The 25,705-nt window shown below is 42.8% G+C and overlaps 3 protein-coding genes across 7 annotated transcripts in view; 1 reads left to right on the plus strand and 2 right to left on the minus strand.

Annotated features, from left to right (window-relative positions):
* kdrl (kinase insert domain receptor like) overlaps positions 1-1,485 on the minus strand; it is a 53,745-nt gene extending 52,260 nt beyond the window's left edge. Inside the window, exon 1 of the mRNA XM_052075106.1 lies at positions 1,081-1,485. Within this exon, the coding sequence (XP_051931066.1) occupies positions 1,081-1,147 (67 nt within the window). The 5' untranslated portion in view covers positions 1,148-1,485. The remainder of the gene's footprint in view (positions 1-1,080) is intronic.
* Positions 1,486-4,949: 3,464 nt separating this feature from the next.
* Positions 4,950-19,512, plus strand: tex11 (testis expressed 11). The gene is made up of 29 exons (XM_052075218.1): positions 4,950-5,059; positions 5,977-6,089; positions 6,177-6,261; positions 6,331-6,410; positions 6,485-6,565; positions 7,145-7,264; positions 8,650-8,730; positions 9,360-9,445; positions 9,543-9,600; positions 10,491-10,586; positions 10,657-10,738; positions 10,846-10,924; positions 12,488-12,639; positions 12,721-12,806; positions 13,097-13,234; positions 13,296-13,398; positions 13,476-13,591; positions 13,753-13,838; positions 14,433-14,486; positions 14,549-14,589; positions 14,666-14,743; positions 14,821-14,891; positions 15,032-15,145; positions 15,352-15,424; positions 15,498-15,647; positions 16,354-16,462; positions 16,560-16,680; positions 17,661-17,828; positions 18,959-19,512. The coding sequence occupies exons 1-29, from the start codon at positions 5,032-5,034 to the stop codon at positions 19,031-19,033; spliced, it is 2,724 nt and encodes a 907-aa protein (XP_051931178.1). The 5' UTR covers positions 4,950-5,031; the 3' UTR covers positions 19,034-19,512.
* Positions 19,513-20,128: 616 nt separating this feature from the next.
* Positions 20,129-25,705, minus strand: part of dlg3 (discs, large homolog 3 (Drosophila)) — a 98,658-nt gene continuing 93,081 nt past the window's right edge. For all 5 annotated transcript variants that reach the window (XM_052066147.1, XM_052066066.1, XM_052066382.1 and 2 more), the window contains 7 exons: positions 25,260-25,301; positions 24,962-25,012; positions 24,183-24,284; positions 23,925-24,097; positions 23,722-23,831; positions 23,547-23,638; positions 20,129-23,450 (listed from right to left, as the gene is read on the minus strand). In XM_052066147.1, coding sequence (XP_051922107.1) covers positions 23,344-23,450; positions 23,547-23,638; positions 23,722-23,831; positions 23,925-24,097; positions 24,183-24,284; positions 24,962-25,012; positions 25,260-25,301 — 677 coding nt within the window. In that variant the 3' untranslated portion in view covers positions 20,129-23,343. The remainder of the gene's footprint in view (positions 23,451-23,546; positions 23,639-23,721; positions 23,832-23,924; positions 24,098-24,182; positions 24,285-24,961; positions 25,013-25,259; positions 25,302-25,705) is intronic.

Below are 25,705 nucleotides of genomic sequence, written 5' to 3' on the forward strand. Positions count from 1 at the left end.
CACGGACAACAGTGTGCGGTTTAAGGTGTGAGCAGGAACAGCGTTTCCTTTGTTTGGATGTGCTGTTTATTTGGGAAACGCCGTGTATCTCGTTGGCCCTAATGGCGGAAGGACATCCACCTTTTTTACACTCCGCGTTATCATCGGTGGCATGTCCCGAGAGACAATGACACGGAGTTGGCCCCACGGAGAAGAAACACACTGTATGTTATCTGGTGTTTTATCCTCTTGATAACAATAGCTGGAACAAACATTCACTTTGTGTGGAATGTGCTGATTTGAAATGTCTCCCACTATAAATGGGGACGACATCAATCAATTCCTGCATTCACACAAATAGCCCTACATGAAAATATTTTACATAGCTGACTGTCACTGGGTATTAAATTAATCAGCACAGTTACAATGGGATAGGGCTACCTCTAGAGGAATGGCAAAGAAGCGAAAAGAATGACACTGGCATATCCGACTTGGACTGCGTGGTATGCGAGTGCAAATGTAATTGTCCCACACAAATCCGAAGATCAAAACCCAGGAATATAAATCACACATAATAAATATGCAACGCTGGAAAAAATAAAATAAAATAAGAGACCACTTCAAGATGAAACAAAAAACAAATAAGGGGGCTCTGAGTGCGTCAGAATCATCAAGACTTTCAGATGAAAACCCAGAAATGACGAATCTCACTGAAGAATTGATGGCACGAATGGATCGGTTAGCAGCGGTTTCCTTTTTTTTTCTTTAACAGCTGTACATTGTTGGCTACGATAGCACTCAAAATCGAATAGGCGCTAAATAGTTGCCAGACGTAGTTGCCTTATATACGGACAAGCAAACAAACCGCTTTTAAAATATTTTTTACCATCCTTGACAACTAAGAATGGGTGCTAAATAGTACTTTTGAATGCCAAATGGTACTCATTTTGGGTCCCATTTAGCTTTCAAAAAGAATAGTTGCTAATTGTACCAAAAAACCGTATCTCTTTCATATTTCGCGTGTATATGTCAAAAGGTTTTCAGACAGTTGTAAAATAAAATCTTCTTATGACTTCAGATGAATAATGAACGGCTTCTTACCACTTATGAAGGACGACCAATTCAAGATAATTGCCAACTTGACGCAGACACACAGCAGCAGCATCATCCTTTTCAAAAGCTTCAACAAAGTCCCCTCCTAGAATGAAAAATTATCGTCCGAGGTAGTCGTTGGCTTTCAAATTCCGTACGTATGACAAAAGTTCCCTCGACTGAGAAGTTGCAAATAAGACAAATGTCAAAAGTAGCCTCAGGTGGATGTGGGTCAGGAAGCCGCGGTTTTCCCCGCTGCCATGACGCGTTCGGCGGGGAACCTCTCCTCCCCTACTCCAGCTTCTCTGGTTCCGTAGCCTCCGGGCAGGTGCTCCCTCCCGTTACGAGCAAACAGATGAATTCAAGAGAGGTCTAATGAATTGTTTTTTTTTCTCTCTCTTTTGCAAAAAAAAAGGGGTGCAAAAAAAAGAACCAAGATGAACCAAGGACAACCTTTCAGTGCAACCTGTGTGCGCACACTGACCAGCCCCGTGCGTCAGGCACCTTTTAATGGTGGGTGGGGGTGACGGAGGAAGCGCACGACGTCACTTTGGGGGGGGGGGGGGGGGGCTGGCATTCCTCTACTGTTTTGCCTCCGAGTTTCACACACGAGCGAGATTACCACGGCGGAGGGGGTGAGGGAGGTGATGGAGATGTACGGCGAGTTCTGTTTTAGCAGCATCTGCTGGGAATAATGTGACTAACTGAATGAGAGCACACAAAATTTGAAGACGGTGTCAAATGTATTCAAAGACTTGCTTCTCGACATTAAATACGTTTGAAGATAATCTCCGAGAACATGGAGGATTGAGAAATGTATTGTGGAGCTATCACTAAACAGTTTTTCATTAATTGCAGTATTCCATATTTTTTTCCCACCCTAACACTATCAAACGGTGACCGGTGACGCACCATCCCCATGTGAGAACATGAACACTTCGTTCACATCAGTGGTTAGATAACAAGCCCTGACTTCACTACTAAAACATAGCTTCCCTTTGGAAAGCCTGCTGGCTGGCGTGGGCAGTTTAGAGTGCCTCGTTGTTGGCTATGAGTGTGCCCACGTCATGCAGAGAACTTCTCAGTATGATTTTTTTTTTTTTTGCACTCTTGCCTAAAGTGGTTCATGTTTATCAAATAAACATATTTTACAAAGTGGTTGTCTCAACATGCAGCATGCCAGTGAGTTCCTTCAGTTTCAAGCTCATGCTTGAGCTTTTTTGTTGTGTTTTTTTTAACCTCTGCCAAGGAGGATTTCACTGCTATTTGTTGGTCGAAAGAGAATTAGGCTAAAATGTTTTCACCGCAAACCTTTGTGGATTGGCGGGGCTTGGGCAAATTCATTACATTTTATGATGAGCCAAGAAATGACTTATTTCCTCTTTTGTTAGCAATTGACATTTGATACAATCTTTCTCTTGCAGTTGATAAGGATACTTGTCAGAAAAATGATACAATACTCAAATAAAGTGCAGACACCTGAAAAATCGAAATTTGTAATTTTTACTTTTTATGAGACAAATATCACTTTATATTTTTGATGCAATATGTAATTCTTTTTAACTTTGTAAAAACATACAATAACGACAATTAATCACAATGTAATGAGTAACCTCCCCCCCAAAAAACAATACAAAAATATTTTTTTTCCAATAAGAAAATACAATTTGTGCCTCATTTATTTTTACTTCAATTCAGGGGACATTGTGATGCTTCTGGTGTGCCCGCCTTGGCCACCTGGAGGCAGTATAATTTAGACAGAGATCCACATAAAGAACAGTTTTGCAACAGATTTTGTAAGATGCACCAATCACTGTGAATTTCCGCAAAGGACAAAAAAAGAATAGGAACATTTCGATATTTATTGCTTCAGTGGTTGTGTTCAAATATCCATTGCTTAAAGGATTTTAACACTGTGATGGCGATAGAATTCATTAGCCCATTTATAACATTTTGCATTGTTTGTTACGATTGTGCTTAATAGACTTTGTTTGAGCAAAGCTATATGGTTGCTTTAAATGCACAACATGTAATTGTCTTTGTTTTATGTTTAGTTTGACAGTAAACTTCACCTAGGAATGACAATAAACTGCTTGAAGCTGGCCCAGTTTTTTTTTTTTTTTTTTTTTTTTTAACCCATTCACTGCCACCATACAACACTTGGATCTCAAAATTGTGCTCGGAAAGGCAAAGCAAAAAAAAAAAAAAATCCCTGTAGGTGTGCCGATAACATATCTATTTATTTTGTATTGTTACACCTTTAGGTTGTTCACCACACGTAAACATCCATGTACATGGGAAGGTAATAATTACATCGACAAAGGGAAACACAATTCCATAATTTTCATTTGATAATTTGAATCGTGCTCTGTTTTGTAGCTTTGTTGTTTTAAGTGACCTTTGTACGACGTTCTCTGATCAAATCAGACCCATGCATGGGAGGTTAAAGGTGGCAGATCTTACAAAGTCTTGCCTTAACAGGAAATTCAATATCAATCATGTGCCCCACTGTTCTATGAAATTATTTGTGGTTTTATTTTTAACTTAAGAAACAGGACGTGGTGCTTTTTATATCCATGTAAATAATCTCCTTTTGTCCAGCACTGCCCCGCAGAGTGTGGATGTGCCGCAGACAGTTTTCCTTTAATACTTGGCTGTGGATAGGTCTCAGTAGCATGCAGGCACGGTAAATAAGAACATCCTGCCCTCACCTTTCTGCCCAAATTAGGTATCCGCATCCCCGCAGCACAAAAACAGGAGTGTAATAACATATTAAGAACATAATGTGGAATATTTATTATTTATTCATATTTACATAGGATAATTAACTCATATCAGATTTATTGAGAGATTCAACACTGGCGGTAAGGACCTCAGTTGGGATATAAAGTGGAGTACAGTACACAAACATACCAATTTTCAACACCCTAGTCGATCTTGAAAATGGAAGACAAACAGTCTGTAGTTTAGCGAATTTGGTATTAACCATTAATAAGTATTTGCGACAATGAATCTTAAATCCTAAAATGACTCAATGTTAGTAACGCCACGTTACACCACACGGTAATCATCTTCTTTTATCTTCATCGTTTAGAAGCACTCAACAATCAAGCCTTTTAATAACTCTGATTGGAAATATATTAAAATGATATTGATTCAAGACGTTTATAGTGATTTGTATCACAATGAAAACAGACCCTAAAAAACAAGCACAAGAAATGATTGTGGACACTATGTGTGTCGTCACACTCCCAACGCTTCAAAAACAATTGGTGGAAGTTTCTGCCTTAGATGGGAGCCTTTTTAAAGTATCTTATTTTGGATTATTCTGGTGCTCCAAACACGAAAGATGAACAGGTTGAACGCAAGTAGCAGATTCCACAAGACTGATTTTATGATAAGATCATAACAGCCACAGTAGTTGTTCCTTTAATTACATCAACAGTAATATGAAATGTATTTGTGTAAGAAACATTACGTTGGCCTGTGATTATTTTTTTTAAGTGTCAAAAAAGGTAAATGCCGAGATCCCTTATTTTGTTTTCTTTTAATAATATTAACATTGCATTTATTTATTTTCTACAGGTGTCTACTCAAAAAATAAGCGTCAATCATTTCATTTTAAAGTGACACCTTTTTATAACCACAAGTAGTTTGTCTGACCGGAAGACCATAAGCCATAGTGTTGCAGTTTATGTATCCTAATGAACTAGGTAATAGATTAAATACTAAAACTTATTTTAAATACCTTTATAGCAGTATTTATTCAATATATAGAGTAGCGTGATCAAAACATAAATTTCAAAGGTGTAGAAAGTGTAATTATTAATTAAACTGATCAAATCTTTTTTTTCTTCTTTTTATCTTCAAGGACCTCTGTGGCACACTTGCCTCGTGGTTGCTGTCAATCAAGGGCTGAGCTAATTTGTGTTAGTATTTTCCAGGTGGCGCTTCATCGAAATGGAGCACTTTGTCTCATCTGTAACACGTAAGAAGCTGATGCATCCGACAGCAACACCGTCTTTACGCCAATCGTAGTTTTTTAGACCATTTTGCTGACGAATTGCCGACTAAACGGGCCGCAATTGAATTCACGTTCTCGCTAACATGTGGCTAAGCGAACGCAGCTAAAGCTAAACGAGGCAATCGGCAAAAAGTAAAGTAACACTAACTGTGAATTCACTCTTTAAAAAAAAATATTCATCAGCCCAAATACACACCAATGCTTGTAGTGGTTTACAAGCAACACAAATAATGACAATATTCCATTTTAATAACTACTGACAAGGTAATGTCATTTCACCTCAAAGGTTTGGCTCTAATGCGGTTCAAATGATGGATGGATGAAGACACCATCACCATATCTTTAGACACTGATGTTTTCCTCATTTCCTATTATCTTATTTCTTATTCAGCTTAATCGTCTTTATAGAATGTTGTTCATTCCACCTCAGTTCGTTTGAGCAAACTGGTTGACGCCACCTTTATGCATGAATTACCTACATTTCCTATGCAATACTGTAACGAAAATGCATCATATGTTCAATAAAATTGCCATTGGAATATGTTTTTTTTAATGACCAATAATTAATGCCTGGTTACTTTATACCCACCCTGCATGATGTGATTTAGATCATGTGTTTAATAAAATACATCACTCTGTCAGTTAGAACGAATAGACTGACCCAAAGTGACCTATCTATCTAAGGCTTAAAAAAAGACGAGGAAAGCAAGCTCATCATACCATTACTTTTTTGGTGGCCGTATCGTGCCACGCCTGAGGCAATATGTTATGCCACAGGCAAACCAAGTACCTTGACAAAGCACACTCAGACATGTTCTGTTTAAAAAAAAAAGCTCCAGTTTTTAAGTCTAAAATCATTCGCGTTGTGAGAATGTTCTCAGGCCTCACGGCGGACCTTGTTCAACATTCGCAAACAAATTCCAATGAGGTGATTGACACGCTCTTCTCTGAAGTGTCTGCTCTTGAAGATGATGTGAAAATTGTGGATCCACAGGTAGATTCGATTGTGACAGTCTGCATCTTTCACCTGTACACTTTTATGACCTGACTGAAGTTATTTTCCAATTCTTCTGGGTCTCAGCTTGAACAGTGTGCCATCCAGCTGTGGAACTGGGCTGTTAGTAAGAATGTAGGCGACTCCGTCAGTACAAGTCAGAAAGCCAAAGGTACAAGGACACACGATAATAATTTGGATATCTGGCTGACTGTTCTATCATACTAATCAAATTTTGCAGCACGACATGCAGCATGCTGTCTGATGTACTGTAGTGAGCCGGTTAATCCGCCAGAGGGCACCATCCGAAAGCAGATACTCGTAAGCCCCTGTGCCTGCTTCGAAAAAAGTTTCAAGATGCGCAAACTCATTTTGTCATTGTTTATTCCTTATAGATGGCCGGCAGAACTGGAAGGACCTGGCTGGATTGCAAGAATCCAGAGATGGCGGACAATTTCCTCAAGCTGGCTATCAAGGTGACAGAAGCTAATAGTGAACTCCAGAAGTCTTATGGTCCTCATAGTGTCCATACAAATGTCTGTGATGTGGGAATTGGATTTGAAAGGCATGTTGTTGGATTTACCTGGGAGAAAAATCGACCAAGTGTCCTTACGTCAATCAAACAAAACTTTTGAGTATTTCCTCTGGTAAAAATGATTGTCCAGGTTAATTAAAACTTATATTTTGATGAGCTAAAAGAGCGAATCTTATGCCATCTTTTTTACTTCAGAAGTGGTCTTTCTAAGTCCTTCTAAAGAGCGTAAACTGTAGTGTACTGACACAGCCACGTCAACAATACTAGAATAATGGAAAACACAAGATTTCAAACAACTGCTACTTTACTACACATGGAGCAGCAGCACATACAATGAAAGGAAATTAAAAATGTTGAACATCTATACTATAAACCTATAAGAATCCTAAACTATGGCTTAAAAATATGTTATATATTGGCGAAGTAAAACATAAACTGCAATATAGTACGGGGTCACTACAAAAACCCAAGTGGAGACTTACAATCTGCTGTCCTCTAATATTAAACAATTTTTCACCAGAGTGTGGAAACTTTGTTCAGCCTGCTGACAGCCAGAGGCCACGGCACACCGGACAGTGACTCATTGAAAATGGACGTGGAGAAAGACCTTCTTCGGATCCTCCCCTATCAGGCAGAATCGGTGGGCTGCGGCAACAACTTCCACATTTGTTCTTGTGAGATTTGGCAGCCGAAGAGGTGTTGTGATGACAGACTTGCCAGACAGCTAAAATGTCAAGTGAGAAACAATGAGCGGGTGAAAAAGGATTGATGGAGATGTGTTTCACTTTTTGTTGCATGCATGACTGTTCGGAATTATTCACTCATTTCCTACTCCTTAATAGGAATTATTATATGGTGGACTGTGTAGATCACAAAGTCCACTAAAAAAATACATCATATAATGACTCACCAGTAGATAGAGAATGAGTGGATAATTCCAAACACAGCAACATCATTCCCAATGCCTTGATCATTATATGGGTATTTTTATTTTGGTGGACTACAAATCAGCAAACTACAAAATGCGAAAGTTACTGTATCAGGCACAACAGAATATACTGTGTATTTGCAAAAGAATAGGCAGTTTGAATATTTGTTGACCTGGGTAACAGGATTTTTGCTCCCGAACCTCAGCATACAGTGTTGGCACATCAAGGCAGTGAGACGTCACCTTCATACGTGATTTTAAGCTGTCCTCTGGGACGCAATGACTGACAAAAGCTTTGGTTTTATGTTACTAGTGCACCTCACACCTTCCGTACCGCTTGATCCTCACTAGGGTCGCGGGGGGTGCTGGAGCCTATCCCAGCCGTCTCCGGGCAGTAGGCGGGGGACACCCTGAATCCAGCCAATCGCAGGGCACACATAGACGAACAACCATCCACGCTCACACTCACACCTAGGGACAATTTAGAGTGTTCAATCAGCCTGCCATGCATATTTTTGGAATGTGGGAGGAAACCGGAGCACCCGGAGAAAACCCACGCAGGCCCGGGGAGAACATGCAAACTCCACACAGGGAGGCCGGAGCTGGAATCGAACCCGGTACCTCTGCACTGTGAGGCCGACGTGCTAACCACTGGTCTACCGGGCCGCCCCTTACTAGTGCACCATTATCTTCAAATTTAGAAAAAAAAAACTAATGAGGCAGCGCACTGGTCTAGTTGACGTCACAGTGCAGAGGTCGTGGGTTCAATCCTGGCCACGGCCTTCCTGTATGGAGTTTGCATGTTCTCCCCGTGCCTGCGTGGGTTTTCTCCGGATACTCCGGTTTCCTCCCACATTCCAAAAACATGCATGGCAGGTTAATGGAGGCACAATCTAAATTGTGCCTTGGTGTGAGTGTGAGCGCGGATGGTTGTTCGTCTCAGGGTGTCCCCCGCCTACTGCCCGAAGACAGCTGTGATAGGCTCCAGCGACACCCCCCGGCAGCCCTTGTGATGATAAAGTGGATCGGAAAATGTAGAGATCTGACGTGGTGGTTAATGAATGATTTTGAACACAGCTCCTCTGTCTTCCTTGCAGGCTGTGATTCAAGGGAGACACCAAGAGGCTGTGGCCCATGTGCAACGTTGTAAAGACATGCTGCATCGCCTACCCTCTCAAGTATAGTATAATCAACTTGGGTTACATGGGAGTCTTTTTTCCCAGGAATCTCCACAGATACTCCGACACTCAAGTGAAGTAGAAAAAAAAATAGGTGCACATTGCTTATGTACTTTCAACCATTCATTAATCCCCCCCCAAACACACACAAACGTTTGCAATATGTAAAATAATTTTGGAACAATGGAAACATTTACCATGTTTTTGTCGATGTGTTCAAAATGAATCAATTAAAGTAAAAAAAAATTGTACAACACACATTGATTTATTTAATGTTAAATTAAAAAAACTAACCAACGTTCGAATGGATGAATCATGGATACATGATTTTAAAATAATTCTTGCTCCATTTTAATTTTGTGGTACTTAAAAAAAATGAATGCACAACATTCATTAACTGCTGGGCAACATTAACATTTTACCTTCGTTTTTTTTTTATTCATAAGCAGTTGACACAATTGAATACAGTATTAGAATGAAAGAAAAAAGTGAACACATATTCTTCATATTTTTTAGGGGGAAAAATAACGCACGAAATATTGCAGGACTATCGAGACAGTAAATGTTCAGTGGTAAGAATGAAAGAAAAGAGGGTGTGTGTATGTTTTGTTTTTCTCTCACTGTTGCAGACGAGCTTCTTGTCTCTAATGTGCTACAACTTTGGAATCGACACGTACCACCTTCAAAAATTTGAAGAATGTATCTTCTGGTTACGGTATATGTATCGCATTTTAGAAATGAATTTTTACAAATACATATACCATGCTGTGGAAAAGTTTTTATTATTATTATTATTTATTTTTATTTTTTAGGCAGAGCTATGACATCAGCAAAATTCATGTAAAATATGCCCCTGAAGCCCAGGTCCAGGTATGATGACAGTTTCTTATACCATACAGTGGAAATCCATCAGAGCGGATGAATGAATGTTGTTACCCAAAGCATTCCTGTACAGGACTGGGGGTTGGGGGCATCTTGCTTTCTAGTTGGTTCAGTCGCTAATTTAACACGTTAAAAAACTAGACTTTCAAACTATGGTTAGGGTTTCAAACTAGGGTAAAGATCAAAAGTAGGGTTTCAATGTAAGGTTAGCTTTTCAAAGTACAATTTCCAACTAGGGTTAGGATTTCAAAGTAGGCTTTCAGAGAAGGGTTAGGGTTTCAGAGTGATTTTACATTTAGGGTTAAGGTTTTAAAGTGAGGTTTGAATATACAGTAGGGTTACTAAGTAGTTTCTAAGTAAGGTCACAAACAAGGATTAGAATTTCAAAGTACCTGTAGGCTGTTAACGTAAAGTTATGCTTTCAGAGTAGGGTTTTAAAGTAGAGTTAAGTATTCAAAGACGTGTTTGAAGCTAGGCTTAGGGTTTCAAGGTAGGGTTTCAAACTAAGGTTAGGTTTCAAAGTAGGGGTGTGAAATACAGCTAGGGTTTCAAAGTAGGGTTTCAAGCTAGGGTTAGGGTTTTAAACTAGGGTTAGTGTTTCAAAAAAGGGTCAGGGTTTCAAATTAGAGTTAGCATTTCAAACAAGTGATTCAAACTCGAGTTAGGTTTTCAATCTCCTGTTAGGGTTTGGATTGAAGCATTTCATCGCGGCTCCATAACTTCTCTCGAGTGAGAAAAAGTTTTACAAAACTTCTTAGATTGTTGAGCTGTCAAGCCCCTCAGTGGATTTATTTTAACTTGGTTCATTATTCTTACGAGGCTTCCGGCAATGACATGAACACGCTGGAAGGAATGTGTTTTGTTTCAACTACCTTCAGGCCAAAGTTTTGCGTCTCCTGGCCACTGCTTACCTGGAGTGGGACGCTCTGAGGTTTCACGACGAGGCCCTTATTGCTGTGGACATGGCCAACAAGGTCAGACATGAAGATGAAAGGATAACCTATGAAAAACAACAACGTGTAAGCAGTGTGCCACTTTGGTCAGGAATGTGCGAGCACCTCTGGGCTCTTCTTAAAGATCACGATACTCTTGAGAGGTGGGGCCTCCGATGAAAGCATCGCAGCGGGTTAGTTCATGGACGGAAAGAATCCCGTCCTAACCATTCTACATTCTTGTATATTTCCAAACATTCCCTCTCGAGATGTAAACGGTTGGACCGATACATGTTGGCAGGTCTGGACGAGATGCTGCGAGCTGACGTTTCCCTTGAAATTTGCCTCAGTGCAGTCAAACTCCTCCTGTCCGAAAACAGGTACCCACACCTTGCAGGAAAACATTCATACATAGCCGCTGCATACATCCATGTGCTCCTTTTGGGATTCTTATGTCAAGCCGCTGAAGTATTTATTTAAGATGCTTAAGATCCAGGTTAAAGTCCTCATGTACTAGTACGCTCTTTGTCCTTACAAGTAGGGCAGCCCAGAGCACTAACACAACCACTTTGGCGTATTAGTTGAACGACTGTCTTAAGAGGAGCATTTCTTTTACAACTAGTTCCACTTTTGGCAAAATGCATTCAACACTTACAAGTAAACGTCTGTGCTGCACTAGTAACTCTAAGTTGGTCCAACCCATTGATATGTCATGCATTAGTAGCCTCCCGGGAGGCCCGGTGGTCCAGTGGTTAGCGCGTCGACATCACAGTGCAGAGGTACCGGGTTCGATTCCAGCTCCGGCCTTCCTGTGTGGGGTTTGCATGTTCTCCCTGGGCCTGCGTGGGTTTTCTCTGGGTACTCCGGTTTCCTCCCACATTCCAAAATACATGCATGGCACAATGATACACTCTAAATCAGGCATGTCCAAAGTCCGGCCCGCGGGCCAAATCCGGCCCGCGGTCGAATTTCATCCGGCCCTCGGCCCCCGTCATATAATCAGTGCCGTCTGGCCCGCAGGTTGGGCGCAATGGAACACGTGTTGCATTGACTGAGGTCTCGTAGACTGGTGAGTGATGTTTCATAGAGTACTGCTTCCCTCTAGTGGCTAAATGAGTAATAGCATTCACTAAATGAGTAATAGCATTTAGACACTAGAGGGCATCACTCACGAGTTAACAAGACATCACTCCGTGTTTATATTGACTGATATAATAATAATAAAACATTTTATTTATAAGATTTCAAATGATCCTTGCAGTTGTGGATATGTGTATTGCTTGTTCATTTCCCCGTTATTCGAGTCAAAGGTTTTGTGACTATTGAAAAGTCATGGTGATACATTTTATGTTTCAAATCAATCAATTTGCACTCAGGAGACTTCTGTTTAAGAAAAAGTCAAGTGAATAAGCAGTTGCATGTGATATACCTGTTTCAAATGAACCAAAAGAAATTCTTAAGATTGTTGAAATTCAAATAAAAATGGAAATGTGAAACAGACTGGCTTACTAAAATTTGTTGAACAATATTGTTGTTCAATGTAAAGAATGTCAGCCAAGGTCGGCCCCCCGACATTTTACCACATAAAATCTGGCCCCCTTGGCAAAAAGTTTGGACACCCCTGCTCTAAATTGTCCCTCGGTGTGAGTTTGAACGTGGATGGTTGTTCGTCTCAGTGTGTCCTGCCATTGGCTGGCAACCGGTTCAGGGTGTCCCCCGCCTACTGCCCGAAGACGGCTGGGATGGGCTCCAGCACCCACCGCGACCCTTGTGAGGATTAAGCCGTTCAGAAAATGGATGGTTGGATGGATAGTAGCCTCCCTATCAAATTGATTGTCATGAAGTGAGCTAACAATGAGAGTGCGATAGTATTTAACTGTACATAATCTGGGTATCCAGAATCTGAAAAGCATACTAATTTTTCTTTCCGCGCGTTCTCCCAGAGAAGCCCCGGCATTCGAGCTTTTGAAACGTGCAACTCAGCAGTTTGAGTCGTCCCCCGCCCTGGGAACCGCCCTCGTCCTGCACATCGAGCTCCTGCTGCACAGAGACAAAGAGCTGCTGGGCAAGCAGAAGATCGAGGATGTCATCAACGGTGCCGCACGCCGTCGGACTCATCTTAATTTGTCACGTGTACAAAAAAATGAAACGAGTATAACGACATGCGCCTGCACAGGGCACTACACGGGAAAGCAGCTGGCACCGCAGGACCTCACAAGCCTACATGCCATGTTGTGGGATAAAGCAGCAAAATACGTCGAGGTACCAATGTTCGCCATCCAGTCAATTCGTGTGCATTGGTTCATACAAGTAGACTAAAATGTACTAGAAAAGATTTTTTTTAATTGACAATTATGTGCAGTTCATATTTTGATCAATCAGTCCCTCAAATGTTATTTGAATTCTGCTCAACTCAACCACACAAGGAAGTAATTATCGTCCGTAGTTACTTGCCACAACTGCCCGTCAGTGTTTCATTCTCACTCTTGCTACAACTCTCATTCGAATATACAAACAGGAAGTATTAAATGTTCATTTGATGTTCCTCGTAGGCGACGGACTACTCTGAGGCACTGCAGTGGTACAACTACTCTCTGAGTTTCTTCCAGGCCAGAGACACGGACTCCAACTTGGCCAAACTGCAGAGGAACAGAACCTTCTGCTTCATGCAACTGAAGCAGCTGGAAAAAGTAGCCAGACCCATTTCACTTCGTTTCAACCGAATAGTTGAGGCATCCGTGTGTTTCTCAGGCCAAAGAAGCAGTTCAGGAGGCCGAGCGCTGCGACCCCGACAGCATTTTCACACAATTCAGTATTTTCAAGATCGCCATGCATGAGAATGATGCGGAGAGAGGTGACCGCCTTGAAAATCTGCTCGCAGCCATTCACTGTCATTGGATTGTAATTAGCCCGTCCTGTGGTGTGAATCAGCTGCCAAGGCGGTGAACGCGATGGCGCTTCTGTCCAAAAATCTCGAAGCCGCCGGACCCGTGTCTGAGAGCACCATGTCCAGCCTCCTCTGCCGGGCCGCTCAAATCGCCTTGGAGGTATGCGTGGAAAAATATGTTTGCCGTCATTGTGGTTGTACTTTAGCTCACGGGTGGTTACGGAGTGTGTGGTACTTTTCGTGATATGTTTGAGACGACTGTTTATCTCCGACTGACAAGTTTGCTTGAGGCTGACAAGGATGTTTTGCTTCTTGTGACAGAACAAACAGCAAGACACGGCCACGATTGTGCTGGAGAATTTGTGTGAAACCTGCAAAGATGAAGCGCTCGTTCTGAAGGCTCTTAGGTTGGTGAAAACTAAAGTATACAGGGTGGGTGGGGGCGGAGCAAATGAAATACATTTGAATCATCCTGTTTTGTTACAAATGGATCCCTATAACGCTTCGGTGCAGAAGGAACACGTCAGCCATGAAGGTATGCGCTTGCAAACTACCCAGTCAGCAAAATTGGTCTGGCCCAGCTCTGGGGCAGACACGGCACGTACACCCGGCCATCATACCTCAATGAATGACGGTCCTGCAGTGGCCCACGTCTGGCATCTATGATGTGGGCCGCATTCGGCCCAGATCAGCTCATCAGCTCATCTTTTTATTTCTGACATTGCGTATGGCTTTAAGACCTAACAACAACAGCGACGATATATCAAACAATCAAGTGAAAACTCAGAACCTCTCGACCGTGTGGCAGACAATTTCAGACATTTTGAAAATGTTTTTGTCTTCCTGAATTACAACTTTTGAATGTTCAAGTATTGGAGTGAGTTGATGCTTCTCTTTTTCTACACTTGATGTACGTCAGCAATATTCCCTCCCCATTGAAAAATGTCAGTTAAAAATGTTGAAAATAGCAACCGGCGTCAAGACTATTCATTGATTTCCAGGTGTCTGGTTCGACTCGCACTAACCACCGTGGAAGCATCTGATGATGAGAAAAGGTACACACTCAATATCGATTCCAAACACTCCCGTCAACTTCACTTTTGATACTTCTGGACAGGGACGGGAGTCTGGATGCGCTGCTGCCTTATTTAAAAATGGGTACGCGCACGTGTAGAATCTTGTGTCCTGAGCCCATTGTAAGCTACAAATCATTTTTTGTCTGCCGTCATTGCAGCGCTGCAGAAGCTTTCACAGCGGCTGTGCCTGACGGCGGAGCAGTGCACCGAGGAAGCCAACTGGTTCAGGAAGATCGGTACCAAAAGACTCCTCCTTTGCTTGTCGCTATCTGACGACAAATGCTAACACTTGGAATGGCGCGCATTCTCACAGCTTGGAACTCGGCACTTCAGTGTGAGAGCAACCCGGACAGAATGCGGGATTTCTTTGTGCTCTCCTACCAGGTCAGCGTACCTGCAGCACAATGCCTTAACTCACAGTTGATGCGGTTAGAGAGAGCAAATATGTTATTGGGGTTGTCCATCCATGCATTTTCTGATCCGCTTTATTTCATGTAACGATAATGAACATGCTTTTTGTCCAGCTGTCCCAGATGTGTCGTCCCGATCGCGCCATTCTAATGGCCCAGAAAACGTGTCTCCTCATGGCCGCCGCCGCCGCGCTCGACTGGTACAGGGCCGCTCCTCACGCCGACCGGGTTTGTGTGCCCACGAATCTTTCCCATTGGAAACATTGTCATGAATTCATGTCTTCCAGGGAAGCATATTTTCAAGTGTTTCCAGCATGTTCCAGTTTCCGTACAAATCACGACCGCATGACTGGCATCGAAAAGTGGCCGAACATGTTGAATACGAAATAACAGTGATTGGGTCTGTGGCGTTTATGTGTCCTCATTCGTTCCAGACGCAAGATCTCAGTGGGGCTCTGGAGCACATCGCATTATGTACCGAGGTGTGGAAAACCTTGAAGGCAACAGGTAGCATGCGAGTTGTCTCAGTCGAAACTGAGAGTCACTACGAAGTGAAGAGAGTGAATTTCTCCACGGACAGGAAGCTACCCGAAGGACCCGACAGACACGCTGCTGCTGCTCTACGAGTTTGAGGCACGCGCCAAACTCAACGACCCCGAGGTGGCCAGCGTGCTGGACTCCATCCTGGAGCAGGACAACGTGGAGGTCAAAGTGCTGCAGACCATTGCAGGTCAAACGAAATGAAGTCTCTCGATATCCGCGGCTCGGAAGCACGTAGCTCGCATCAAAAGTTTTCAGTTTGTTGCTAAAAGAATGCTTTTGCAACATATAAATAGTCACCATGACGTTGGTCGCGTTTGGTGCATTGGACTCAGTCATCGCCTTCCACCGGGATCCAACAAATGTGAAAACGTTTTCGTGCGCGTTGTCTGTTACCTGCAGGAATTGAAATACCAAGTGACAGATGCAAAAAGTTTGAAAATATAATAAATAGGCTTCTGTAAACTCGCTACTTTCCATTCACAGCCATGTTGTTTGTGGAAGCAGCGCGTGTCAATGAGGACCTGGGTTACAGTCATTGTGTTTCCACTTTTCTTTTTTAACTTAGGTTGGATTAGTTCTCCTAGTTTGTTAGTTCCTATTACTCTTACCTCTTTACTTTTAAATGCTTCATTTAACTCATTCAGTTCCAGCCAATTCCAGACCAAGTCTGAAAAGACGTTTAAAAACGTCTTTGGGAGTGAATGAGTTAATTCTGTTTTTATTAGCTTGAGTTTCTTTTTTTTTTAAATATGTGGAGTATTTCTCAAGTTAACTATCATAACCTTGGCAGAAATGTGCTTCGAAAGAAAAAAATCCTGACCCCCCAAAACGGATTAATCGCGCAGGAAACCTTCCCGTTGTTAAACTGGCACGACATTGCCTTGCACCTCCAGCTTTAGCCATGGAACCTCCAGCCCACTTCCCTCTGCTATGCAAGAAGGCCCTGAGGGTGGCGCTGTCCATTCACAAGAAACAAGCTCAGGTGGACCCGGCACAGTGCAGGCAAGGCCGCCGCCAGCCACTTTGGAGCACACCAATCCCCCCCCTCCAGCGTGAACCGGTCCTCCCCACCCCCCTCACTCTTTTGTCTCCTCCTCAGCCAGTGCATCCACAGCCTCATCAAGCTCTCGCTGCCCAGCGGAGCGTCCCAAATGGAGGCCCGTCTGCTGCAGGAGGCCTGGGACTACTACGAGGAGGCGCTGGCCATCATCGCCGCCTCCGTGAGTCGGCGCGCCGCCTCCACCCGCAACGTTGGTTTTTGTGTCGAGCGGTCGGGTTTTGATCCATTCAATGCCCCGAGAATGAAACGAGAATATTTACAGGCATGCGCAAAATAGTTTTCACCCTTCCACCTGCGTTCAACCCGGTTGAAACTAACTTCAACTTTTTAAAAGACACTTTTGAATGTATCAATCTCCTGCTCCCTATGAACAGAGTTCAGGACAAAACACACTCGACCGGTCACCTGAATGAACTGGAAGGAATTCCTTCATTTTGTTTTGCCGAAAACGTGAAAATGATCCCGTCATAATTTCATATTCAACTTCAGCAATATTGTCGCGTGCTTTCGTGAGTGCAAAAAGAGATTTTTGGTCAAAGTGATATTGTTGCGCAATGTGTACATTTGCACATTCCTCTTTTATATATTTCACTCAACTCTTTGATAAAGGAGAAGCTACTCAGCAGTTACTCGATACTTGAGTATTTTTCTTCACTTTATTTACTTGAGTTATTGTGTGGAGTCCCACTTTTTACTTTTATTTTAGTCATGAGTAAAGTAAAAGTAGATTTGGCCACCTCAGCACAAGTAATTACAATGCAATTTCATTTTCTTACAATGTTTTTTTTTGGGGGGGGGCATGACATCCCGAGTGAGGATAGATTGATAAGGTTTCCCCATTTGGCCGTTATAATCAACCATGACTACCAAACCAGTTTGACACCGCACAATTAGCGGATGCTTCCATTCACCGCCCCTCTTCCTGCCAATTGCAAAGTCTGAAAGAGGTGGCAAATTATCAGCGGGATTGCACATCCCCCCCACCCCCACACACACTTTTCATTCGGTGAGCCGCCACTCAAAGCAAAGCCGGAGGAATTCTGACAAGGAGGCTTCTTGTCTTGAAAGGAGTTGCCACTGGCTTTCCTGAAGGTCCACATTTTCCCCCATCTGGCTCTTTTTTTTGGATCTTTCCTGTAGCCGGACGCTCTTCCGGAGATGCAGATACTGTGGCTGCTGACCAGGGCCTGGAACACGGGCATCCTGCTGTACAGCCTGGCGCGCTACAAGGAGGCGGAGAAGTGGTGCGGCCTGGCTATGAGCTTTGTGTGCCACCTGGGACCCCTGCAAGACAGCTACAAGATGCAGGTAGGGGGAGAGAACGCAGCAGGTTGAGATTTGAATACAAATAGCAACGCTTTTTTTTAACCCTCATATTATTTTCTCTATGAAATATGGCAGCAAACTGATTACATGATTTAGACATTTACATGTCTTCATGTACTTTGTATTTATCTTCTTCCCACTTACAGCCAATATGGGATATGGGCATGATTGTCATCTTTTTTTTTTTTCGAAACACGATTTGAAATGAAACAAGATGTGCTTTAAAATGCAGACTTTTCACTCTCGTTCGAGGGTTGCCCACATATTGTTGCTCGCCGTATATTTTTTTTATGCCGTGACCGCCGACAAAAGCAACAGGATAAATTCTGAAGTACTTCCGGGCAATCAGATGATCCGATCGTCTTCGGCCTACTGCTTTCGAACTTTCGAACCAAATGAACGGACGGCGTTTCAGAGTGCAGATGGACAACAACCCGAAGCAAAGAGCGAAAGCAAGGTCAAGAATTGAAATATTATGCAACGGTAAAGCGAGTCACCTGACCTGGATCCCATTGAGCATGCATTTCACTTACTAAATGTTGCAATATTTTATTTTTCACCACCCCCTCCAAAAAAATAATAAATACAAGCGCATCTCTCTTCCATAATGTTCCTCCTCTACTCGAGTTGGCTCAAGAGACATTCGAAAAATGTTAATTAGTGATAGATACCATCAACGGCATGAGGAAAATCAGTGCAACGCAACAAAAACAGAAAATCCAGCAAAGAATTAACCAGATAAATTCCATGGCCGTGTTTGTGAACCCACAGCAAAGGCATTATTCCTTTCACATCGACATGGAACACAATACTGAACCAGTCCAGTCGCCTACTTCAAGAGCACCCCCCCCCCCCCCCCCCGAAAAAAAAACCTTGAGGGAAAATGCACCAAAAGAAGACTGCTGCAAAGCAAAAAAAGTATGACAAACCGAAAATGATAAAAGACGGAAGCACATCTCCAAACTGTTGTCCTTGATCCGACTCCGATGCAAATCGCAGCTGAAAGTCTGAAAGTACATCTTGTTCCTTTCATCTCCAAACCGGCGTGGAAGATGAGAACTGTGGCCGCGTCCCAATATTTTCGAACCTGACTGTGCCGCACGTGTCCACAGATGACTCAGCTCTACAGCAAAATCCTGGACCGTCTTGATAGCGCAAAGAACAACACCTCATTCCTGGAAGGATAAGCACACCAGGGCAGCCCGTGGCTTTTCAAACCGGTGACGTATCAGAATTTGGTCCACAGCAAGGTTTTTTTTTATTTTCCATCCCAATGACATTTACGTTAACCGTTGCACTAAAAGGTGCACACGATTTGTTGTGTAACACATATTCCGGTTGTTCTATGCCAAGAAATGGTTGTGCTCAATGGGAATGTTTGAATTCTGGAAGGAAGGTTGAAAAAAACATGTTACATGTTACATTGGCAATATGCAGAATTTCTTGAAAATGAATTTCCAAGTAAATTTGTTAATTTAATCGGAATTAACTGCGTCTGATTGAATGTTTCTTACACCAAAAATGTCATGGGGCAATGAGACCCGCTGTGTTTGAATATTTATTTTTCAAGAATTGCTTTTGTGACAATTGGAAGATTGCAGAAATCCATAAGCATTTTGTTGTTGTATATTAATTGCACATTAAAAAAAGGGCCATAGAAAGTTGACATTTCCGCTTAGTCCGTTGTGTCACCACTGAGTCCAACTGTCAGAAAATAAAAATGTAAAAAAATGCCTATAATAAAAATAAACATCTATCATTATTTTATGACATTTGATATTTTTCTAGTTTTGTATTTTAACAGGGGGTTAGTTTGACCTACAAGAAAGCTGGGAATGTGCGCGAGTTTTGAAATAATCTTTTGCAACATCGGGCTTCGCGAACCACACACTGTAGTGTTAGAATCTCTGCTAAATTACAAAATGGGGCACAGACAATTCATTTCGGTAAAGCTCCACCAAAAAAGTTTCACGCATAATCGCCGCAACTCAATAGTTCATAGTTCTCAGTTTCATTCATTCACTGTCACTCATATCGAATCTATGAAACTAGAAACAAAACCAGGAATTCAGTTTTGAGAGACCGTAAAAGTGTGGGGAGATTTTTTTGAGAAAAAATATGCAATAGTGATTTCAGATTTTCTGCCAAAATAAAATAACAAATCTTATTAATTTAGCAGAAAACAAGTAGACATTTTGCTGCGTTGGGCCCAAAAAAATATATAAAAATAAAAATTTGATTTGAGTTTGACCATCATTGTAAGAAGAAGCGTGCCAAAATCGTAACTGAGTCACATATTTTATTTCCAAACAAATAAACTCTTGTCAAGTCCTCCCAAAGAAAAAAAAAAACTTGTTTTATAATTGTATATATAGCAGGACGGCATTCACCTGGTGAACTAGGACAAGGAAGCCCGGTTGGGCCGCGAGTGTCCCGACAGGCCGTAAACCATCTGTGGCCACAAGGAGACAACTGGACTGTACAATCAAAGGGTTCATGTTTGCAAGCACTTACTGCACACATGTGCCATAAACAGAACACCCCCCCCCCCAGCCAAAAAAGCCCCCTGCCACACCGACAAAAAGAAAATGATGTAATCTGTCATCAGCCTCATCAATGATGCGCACATATGCAGAGGTGGCCATCTTTTTTTTTTTTTTAAACATCACAGCCTCAAAATGGAAAGAGCTGAGAGTGAAGTCTTTGGGCTTGGACATGGCTGACTGAGGTTGGCGATACCGCGAGCGCTTTTGCATTAACAGTCAGCATGGATTTTCACTCCATCCTTCATGAATGCCGCTGCAAAAAGTTTGGGCAATCGGGCTTTGGCATGAAATGGCAACATGAACCTAAAAAGCACTTTAAATGCCTTTTCGTGACACCTCTAGTCAGTTGTAAATGACCGATGACACTCTGCTCAGTGACCGCTTTCATTTTAGATCTTGTTAAGATACGAGATGAATACATGCATCTGAAATAAATCTGACATTGTTTATTGTAAGGCAAATAATTTATTGCAACAGGACAAGGGCCTTAGATAAAAAAATATCGGCTATTATAATTAAAACAATAGTGAATCAAAATATTTTTAAAAATTGTTCAGCCCTAGCAAATAATTTTATCAAGTGCAATGTTCGTTCAACAAATTACTTATGTGCCGTTTGATTGGAATCCAAAGAAATGAGACCTTTCTGAGAAAAAAAAAGCTCAGCGGTACACTTGAATTGGGTGCACCTTAAATACGGTATTTTCTGTGTGCATTTGAATTTACACGTATGAATGTTTTTTTTTTTAAAGTGAAGTAAATAAATGTTTAAAAAAATAAATGTAATTAGTGGGGCATACTTTAAAATGTATTCCCAGGAGATTAATTTGTAATTTTGTTGAATAGAATGCATTAATTTTAGATATGTTACCCTAAAGCCCGATATCTCAAACTTTTTGTGAGCATATATAGATGCCTTTGTTGGATACGCGCAGACACTTTGGCAAGAGGGCCTCCCCTCCTTTGACGGAGCGCTGACGTGTTCCGAAGGCATGTGAAGACTAAGAGCAACAATACAGCATTTTTTTGTTGTGTTTGTTCTGTTTGGAAATGACAGCTTCAAACTTGACTTACCTGACATTTGTAGTCTTTAAAACATATTCGGTCCCAGTTTCAATCACACATGCATGAAGCACAGGTGAGGGAGGGGGTGGGGGTTATATGCTGGAGGGATGTGAGTAGGGCGGGGGTGTGGGGGGGCTTATTTACATTGTACAGCGAGCACACCCTTTGAAACAGTCTGCAAACAGTTTATAAATGGCTGTGTTCCATTCAGTTATTCCCTGAACTCGGCAGAGGGGGATTTAGACACAGGTGATGACAGCTGCTTGTCTGGCAAAGGAGAGTAAAAGAGGACAAATGGAGGGATGTGGAGGGGCAGGGGGGACCCAGAGAGGTCCAAGTTGGCACTTCCTGTTTGGGGGTTTTGGCTCTCTGATGAAGGAGGAGAAAAAGAAGAGAAGATCCCCTTTCACAGTTGAGCTTCACGATAAGAAGCTTGCTTCCTTGGGCGCGGGTGCCCTTGTTGTGCTGCTTTTCGGGCGCCCTCGCAGTCGTCGTATGTTTGAGATTCCTGAGCTCAGCCCAAACCCAAAGATCTTTTTTTTTTTTTTAAACCCCTCGCCCATCCAGTACATCATCCAAGCATATCATGAATAATTCATATCGATAACACAAAGCTTTTAATTAGGCTCAACTTTAGTGTTGTTGTATTTTCTTGGACAATCCAAAGCAGCTTTTTTTTTTAAATGGGCATGACATCCAGTACAATTAATGTCTTGTTCTACCCGTCATAAGGCTGCCACCATGGCAGCAAATAGGACAGTACCGTGTGACCAGTAAACCAGAAAACAACCCCCAAAAATCTCTTTGGAAGGCAGAGCGTGTAAGAGGGTGGTCTGCAGCTCCACACTCTTTAGTTTGTTGGGTTTGGGGAGTGGCGGGTCTGGGAAATCCTAATTGGGTGGATCAATTGTTGTTGTCGTGGTGGTTGCGGTGTGTGGGCGAGGAGGACAAAAGGTAGTCAATTGGTATTGGATGTAAGGCAGTTTGGTGTTTTGCAGAGCCCACTTACACGTCTCCACCCCCCCACAGCCCACCTTGACCCAAGATCAGCTCAAAAAAGAAAAAGAAAAAAGCACAAGCCAAAGAAAAAGAATCACAAGCCCTCCAAATAGACCATTCGAGTGAAGTGTAAAACTGTTTTCTCTCACGCGCGCTCTCGCTCTCAATATATATATATTTATATATATTTATATGTATAGTAAAATCTGTAGGATTTTATTCATCTTGTGATGTCACAATATAAATCTAGGGATTCTTCCTGTGGAGATGATAAATAATTCCCTAGAAACAACAGTACCGTCAGTAGGGCTCCGTTCATCACTTGGGGAAGGGGGCGGGACAAAAACAAAACAACAAAAAAAAAAAATAAACAACCCAAAAGGTCTCATCTTCACGTTTTGTCTTTTTCAATGAGATTGGATGAACATTTACAAAGTGTTCCGAGTTGGTGTGATTTGTCTCTGTTCCCCCCTGCATCTCCTTTCTCATTTTCTGTCTCTCAACGTGTTCCTCACGAAAACATTTCCACCATGCGTCCGTTGACCAAAAAGAACGATTCTCTTGACACCCCCCTGCCCTTTTTTTTTTCTTCGCATGACCCCTCCCCAAGAAAAGACGGGTCTCCGTTCCAGTGTGTAATGGATGGCGTTGAGAAATTCATGCAGGGGGTGCACAGTCACAGTAATCAATGGTGATAAGACTTTGTTTTTTTTCCATTTAAAGAGTAACAGAATGATGACACTAAAACTTTTTATGAAACATTGTTGTAAAAAGAGGTGCGGGGGAGGAGCAGTGGTGGGATCATTTAGGCATGGCGGGTGCTTTGGGAGAGGGGGATTTTGCGGCGATGCACGATGGTGGTGGTTGGCGCGGTGGTGGGTGGCGAGCTCAGAGCTTCTCCGGGGAAGGGATCCAGATGTACGGGCCGGACTGCTCCTCGATGATCAACTTGATTTTGTTGTAGATTTCCTCTAGCGAGTCGCCCTGGACGATAGCTACCCAGGCGCACACAAACACGCGCCGCACACAAACACGCGCCGCACAGTTACGGTCGGTCCAATGGAAGTCAAAGAGCGAGAGCGGACCCTTACCTGTGAAAAACTCTCCAAAGTCTTGCTCCAGCTTGACGGCCTTGTCGAAGACTTTGTTGGCCTGCTCGTACGTCTGCCGCTTGTTCATTTCCCTGCGCGGGGACGTTATAGCAAAGTTAGGCGGGAAGTTGACGTCGGCCGGCGCCGTTGCGTTGACTCGGAGCGGACCACTTACATAAGGGCTTCGATGGATTTTGGTTTAATAAAGATGGCGATCGGGTAAAGTTGTGCTTGCTGCAGTCGTTTGATAGCATTGCCCGACACGTCCAGGATGCAGTGCTTCCCCTGTGGAAGATGACACACGCACAGTATGACCGGCGACGACAAAGAGGAGCGTACTTGCACAAATACGTCTGCGGCGGTGCCCGTTTTACGTACCCGTTCAGCCACAGTTCTGACAGACAGGATGCTGGTCCCGTAAAGGTTCTCGTTAAACTGTCCCGCCTCGATGAACTTATTGTCTTGGATGTCTTTCTCCATTTGCTCGCGCGAGCCCACAAAGTGGTAGTCCTGACCGTCCATCTCGTTCTCCCGCCTCGGACGAGTTGTGTCTGCCGGAGAGAAAGTCAAACGGGCTTCGTTTGGCCCTTTTGTGCGGGTTCGTCGGGCGAGCGGACGTGCGTGCTGTCAACTCACGGGGTACGCAGGAGCCAAACTTGTGAGGGAACTCAGAGATGAGGTCGTCATTGACGCGGTCCTTCATGGGGCCCAGGATGATCACGGGTCTTGTGTAGTGGACTGAGGTTGACGCAAAAGCAACACAAACATCAACGGCTCATTGGCAGAACCTTCGAAGTTGTTTGGCCCCGAGACAATTACATCTTGTGTAGTGAAGCAGAATCAGAATCCTATTTATTAGCCAAGCAAGCAGTTTGAAGCACCCACTACACAACTTTTGTCTTAGAAAGGTCTGCTAGCTAAATGCTAACAGATAAGATGAACACGAATGGGCTAACAAACTAGCATTGGTGATGTAATCGTCAAGCGTGAAGCTAGCTTGATCCTCTCTGAAAAACAACATATTAGGGTCGCTTAGTTGGGATGGTCTTCCTTGTCTGATTGTTACATCGACAAGTATGTCAGTATGTGTTATACAATTCCATCCAAAGCACCTATTTAGATACGATAAAAAGAAATCAACTATCTGACCCTTTGAGTGGTACAGAATAAGAATTGATTTTTTTTATGGGACACATTGATGGAAAAATAATAATAATGATAATAATAAATAAAGCCTACCGATATGCTGCAATGAAGCATCGCAATTCCACCCCAATTGCAATTTGAAAATTGCATTCCGTGACAAAGATGATGCTGATTTGAATTGTACTAATTGTTTACCCCTGAGTAAGGTAATTGATGCGATCAACAAAAATGAGGCCGTTTTAACAACACTCCAAGAAAAAAATACTCACTTTCTTGTCGGATGACTGGCTCGTAGGAGAGTATTGTGTCTTCTTGTCCCTCTGCGATAAAATGAAAAACACAAATCAAGTCATCAGATGACCGCTAACACCCTGCTGGCGCCAACATGCTTCGATTCCTTGTGGCACGAACGGTGCAACTCTGTTGTTTCGCTGCTCTCTGTCCTTTTCGTTGCAAAGACGACGACTAAAACGTGCAGGCTGCATTTTGTGGCAGGCTCCGAGCCCACCCTCAACATTATGCAAAAGCAAGCGGAGAGGAGACGAAACAGTGCGCAAGGCAACTCACTTGAACTGCTCTCGCTGTCGCTCGTGTTGGACGTCAGGCATTCTGAAAAGGGAGGAGAGCAAAGGTTGCAGATTAGCCAATTTGAGGGGAGGGACGATTTCAGCTTCCATTATCACGTCAGATCAATTTCAAGGCTCGTGGTTGATGGTCGTAATCTTAGTCCAGTGTTTCCCAACCTTTGACCCGGGGCATACTTGACTTAGGGGTGCGGGAGGGTGACTAAATGAAAATGTCACAATAATTACACGCATATGAAAATAATGAAAGTCTCGTTTCAATTATCAGACTTCCTCAGAGTGATATGCAGGATTACTTGGCAGAACGCACAGTCCAGATGAATCGGAAACAGCTGATAAAAAGCAAACTAACTAGCTCGACAATTGCAGTTTTTATGGGCGGGGCTCCATACAGCGGATATAAAAAGTCTACCCCCGGCCCCTTTCAAT

This window comes from Hippocampus zosterae, chromosome 1 (assembly GCF_025434085.1).
Source record: "Hippocampus zosterae strain Florida chromosome 1, ASM2543408v3, whole genome shotgun sequence".
Taxonomy (NCBI): domain Eukaryota; kingdom Metazoa; phylum Chordata; class Actinopteri; order Syngnathiformes; family Syngnathidae; genus Hippocampus; species Hippocampus zosterae.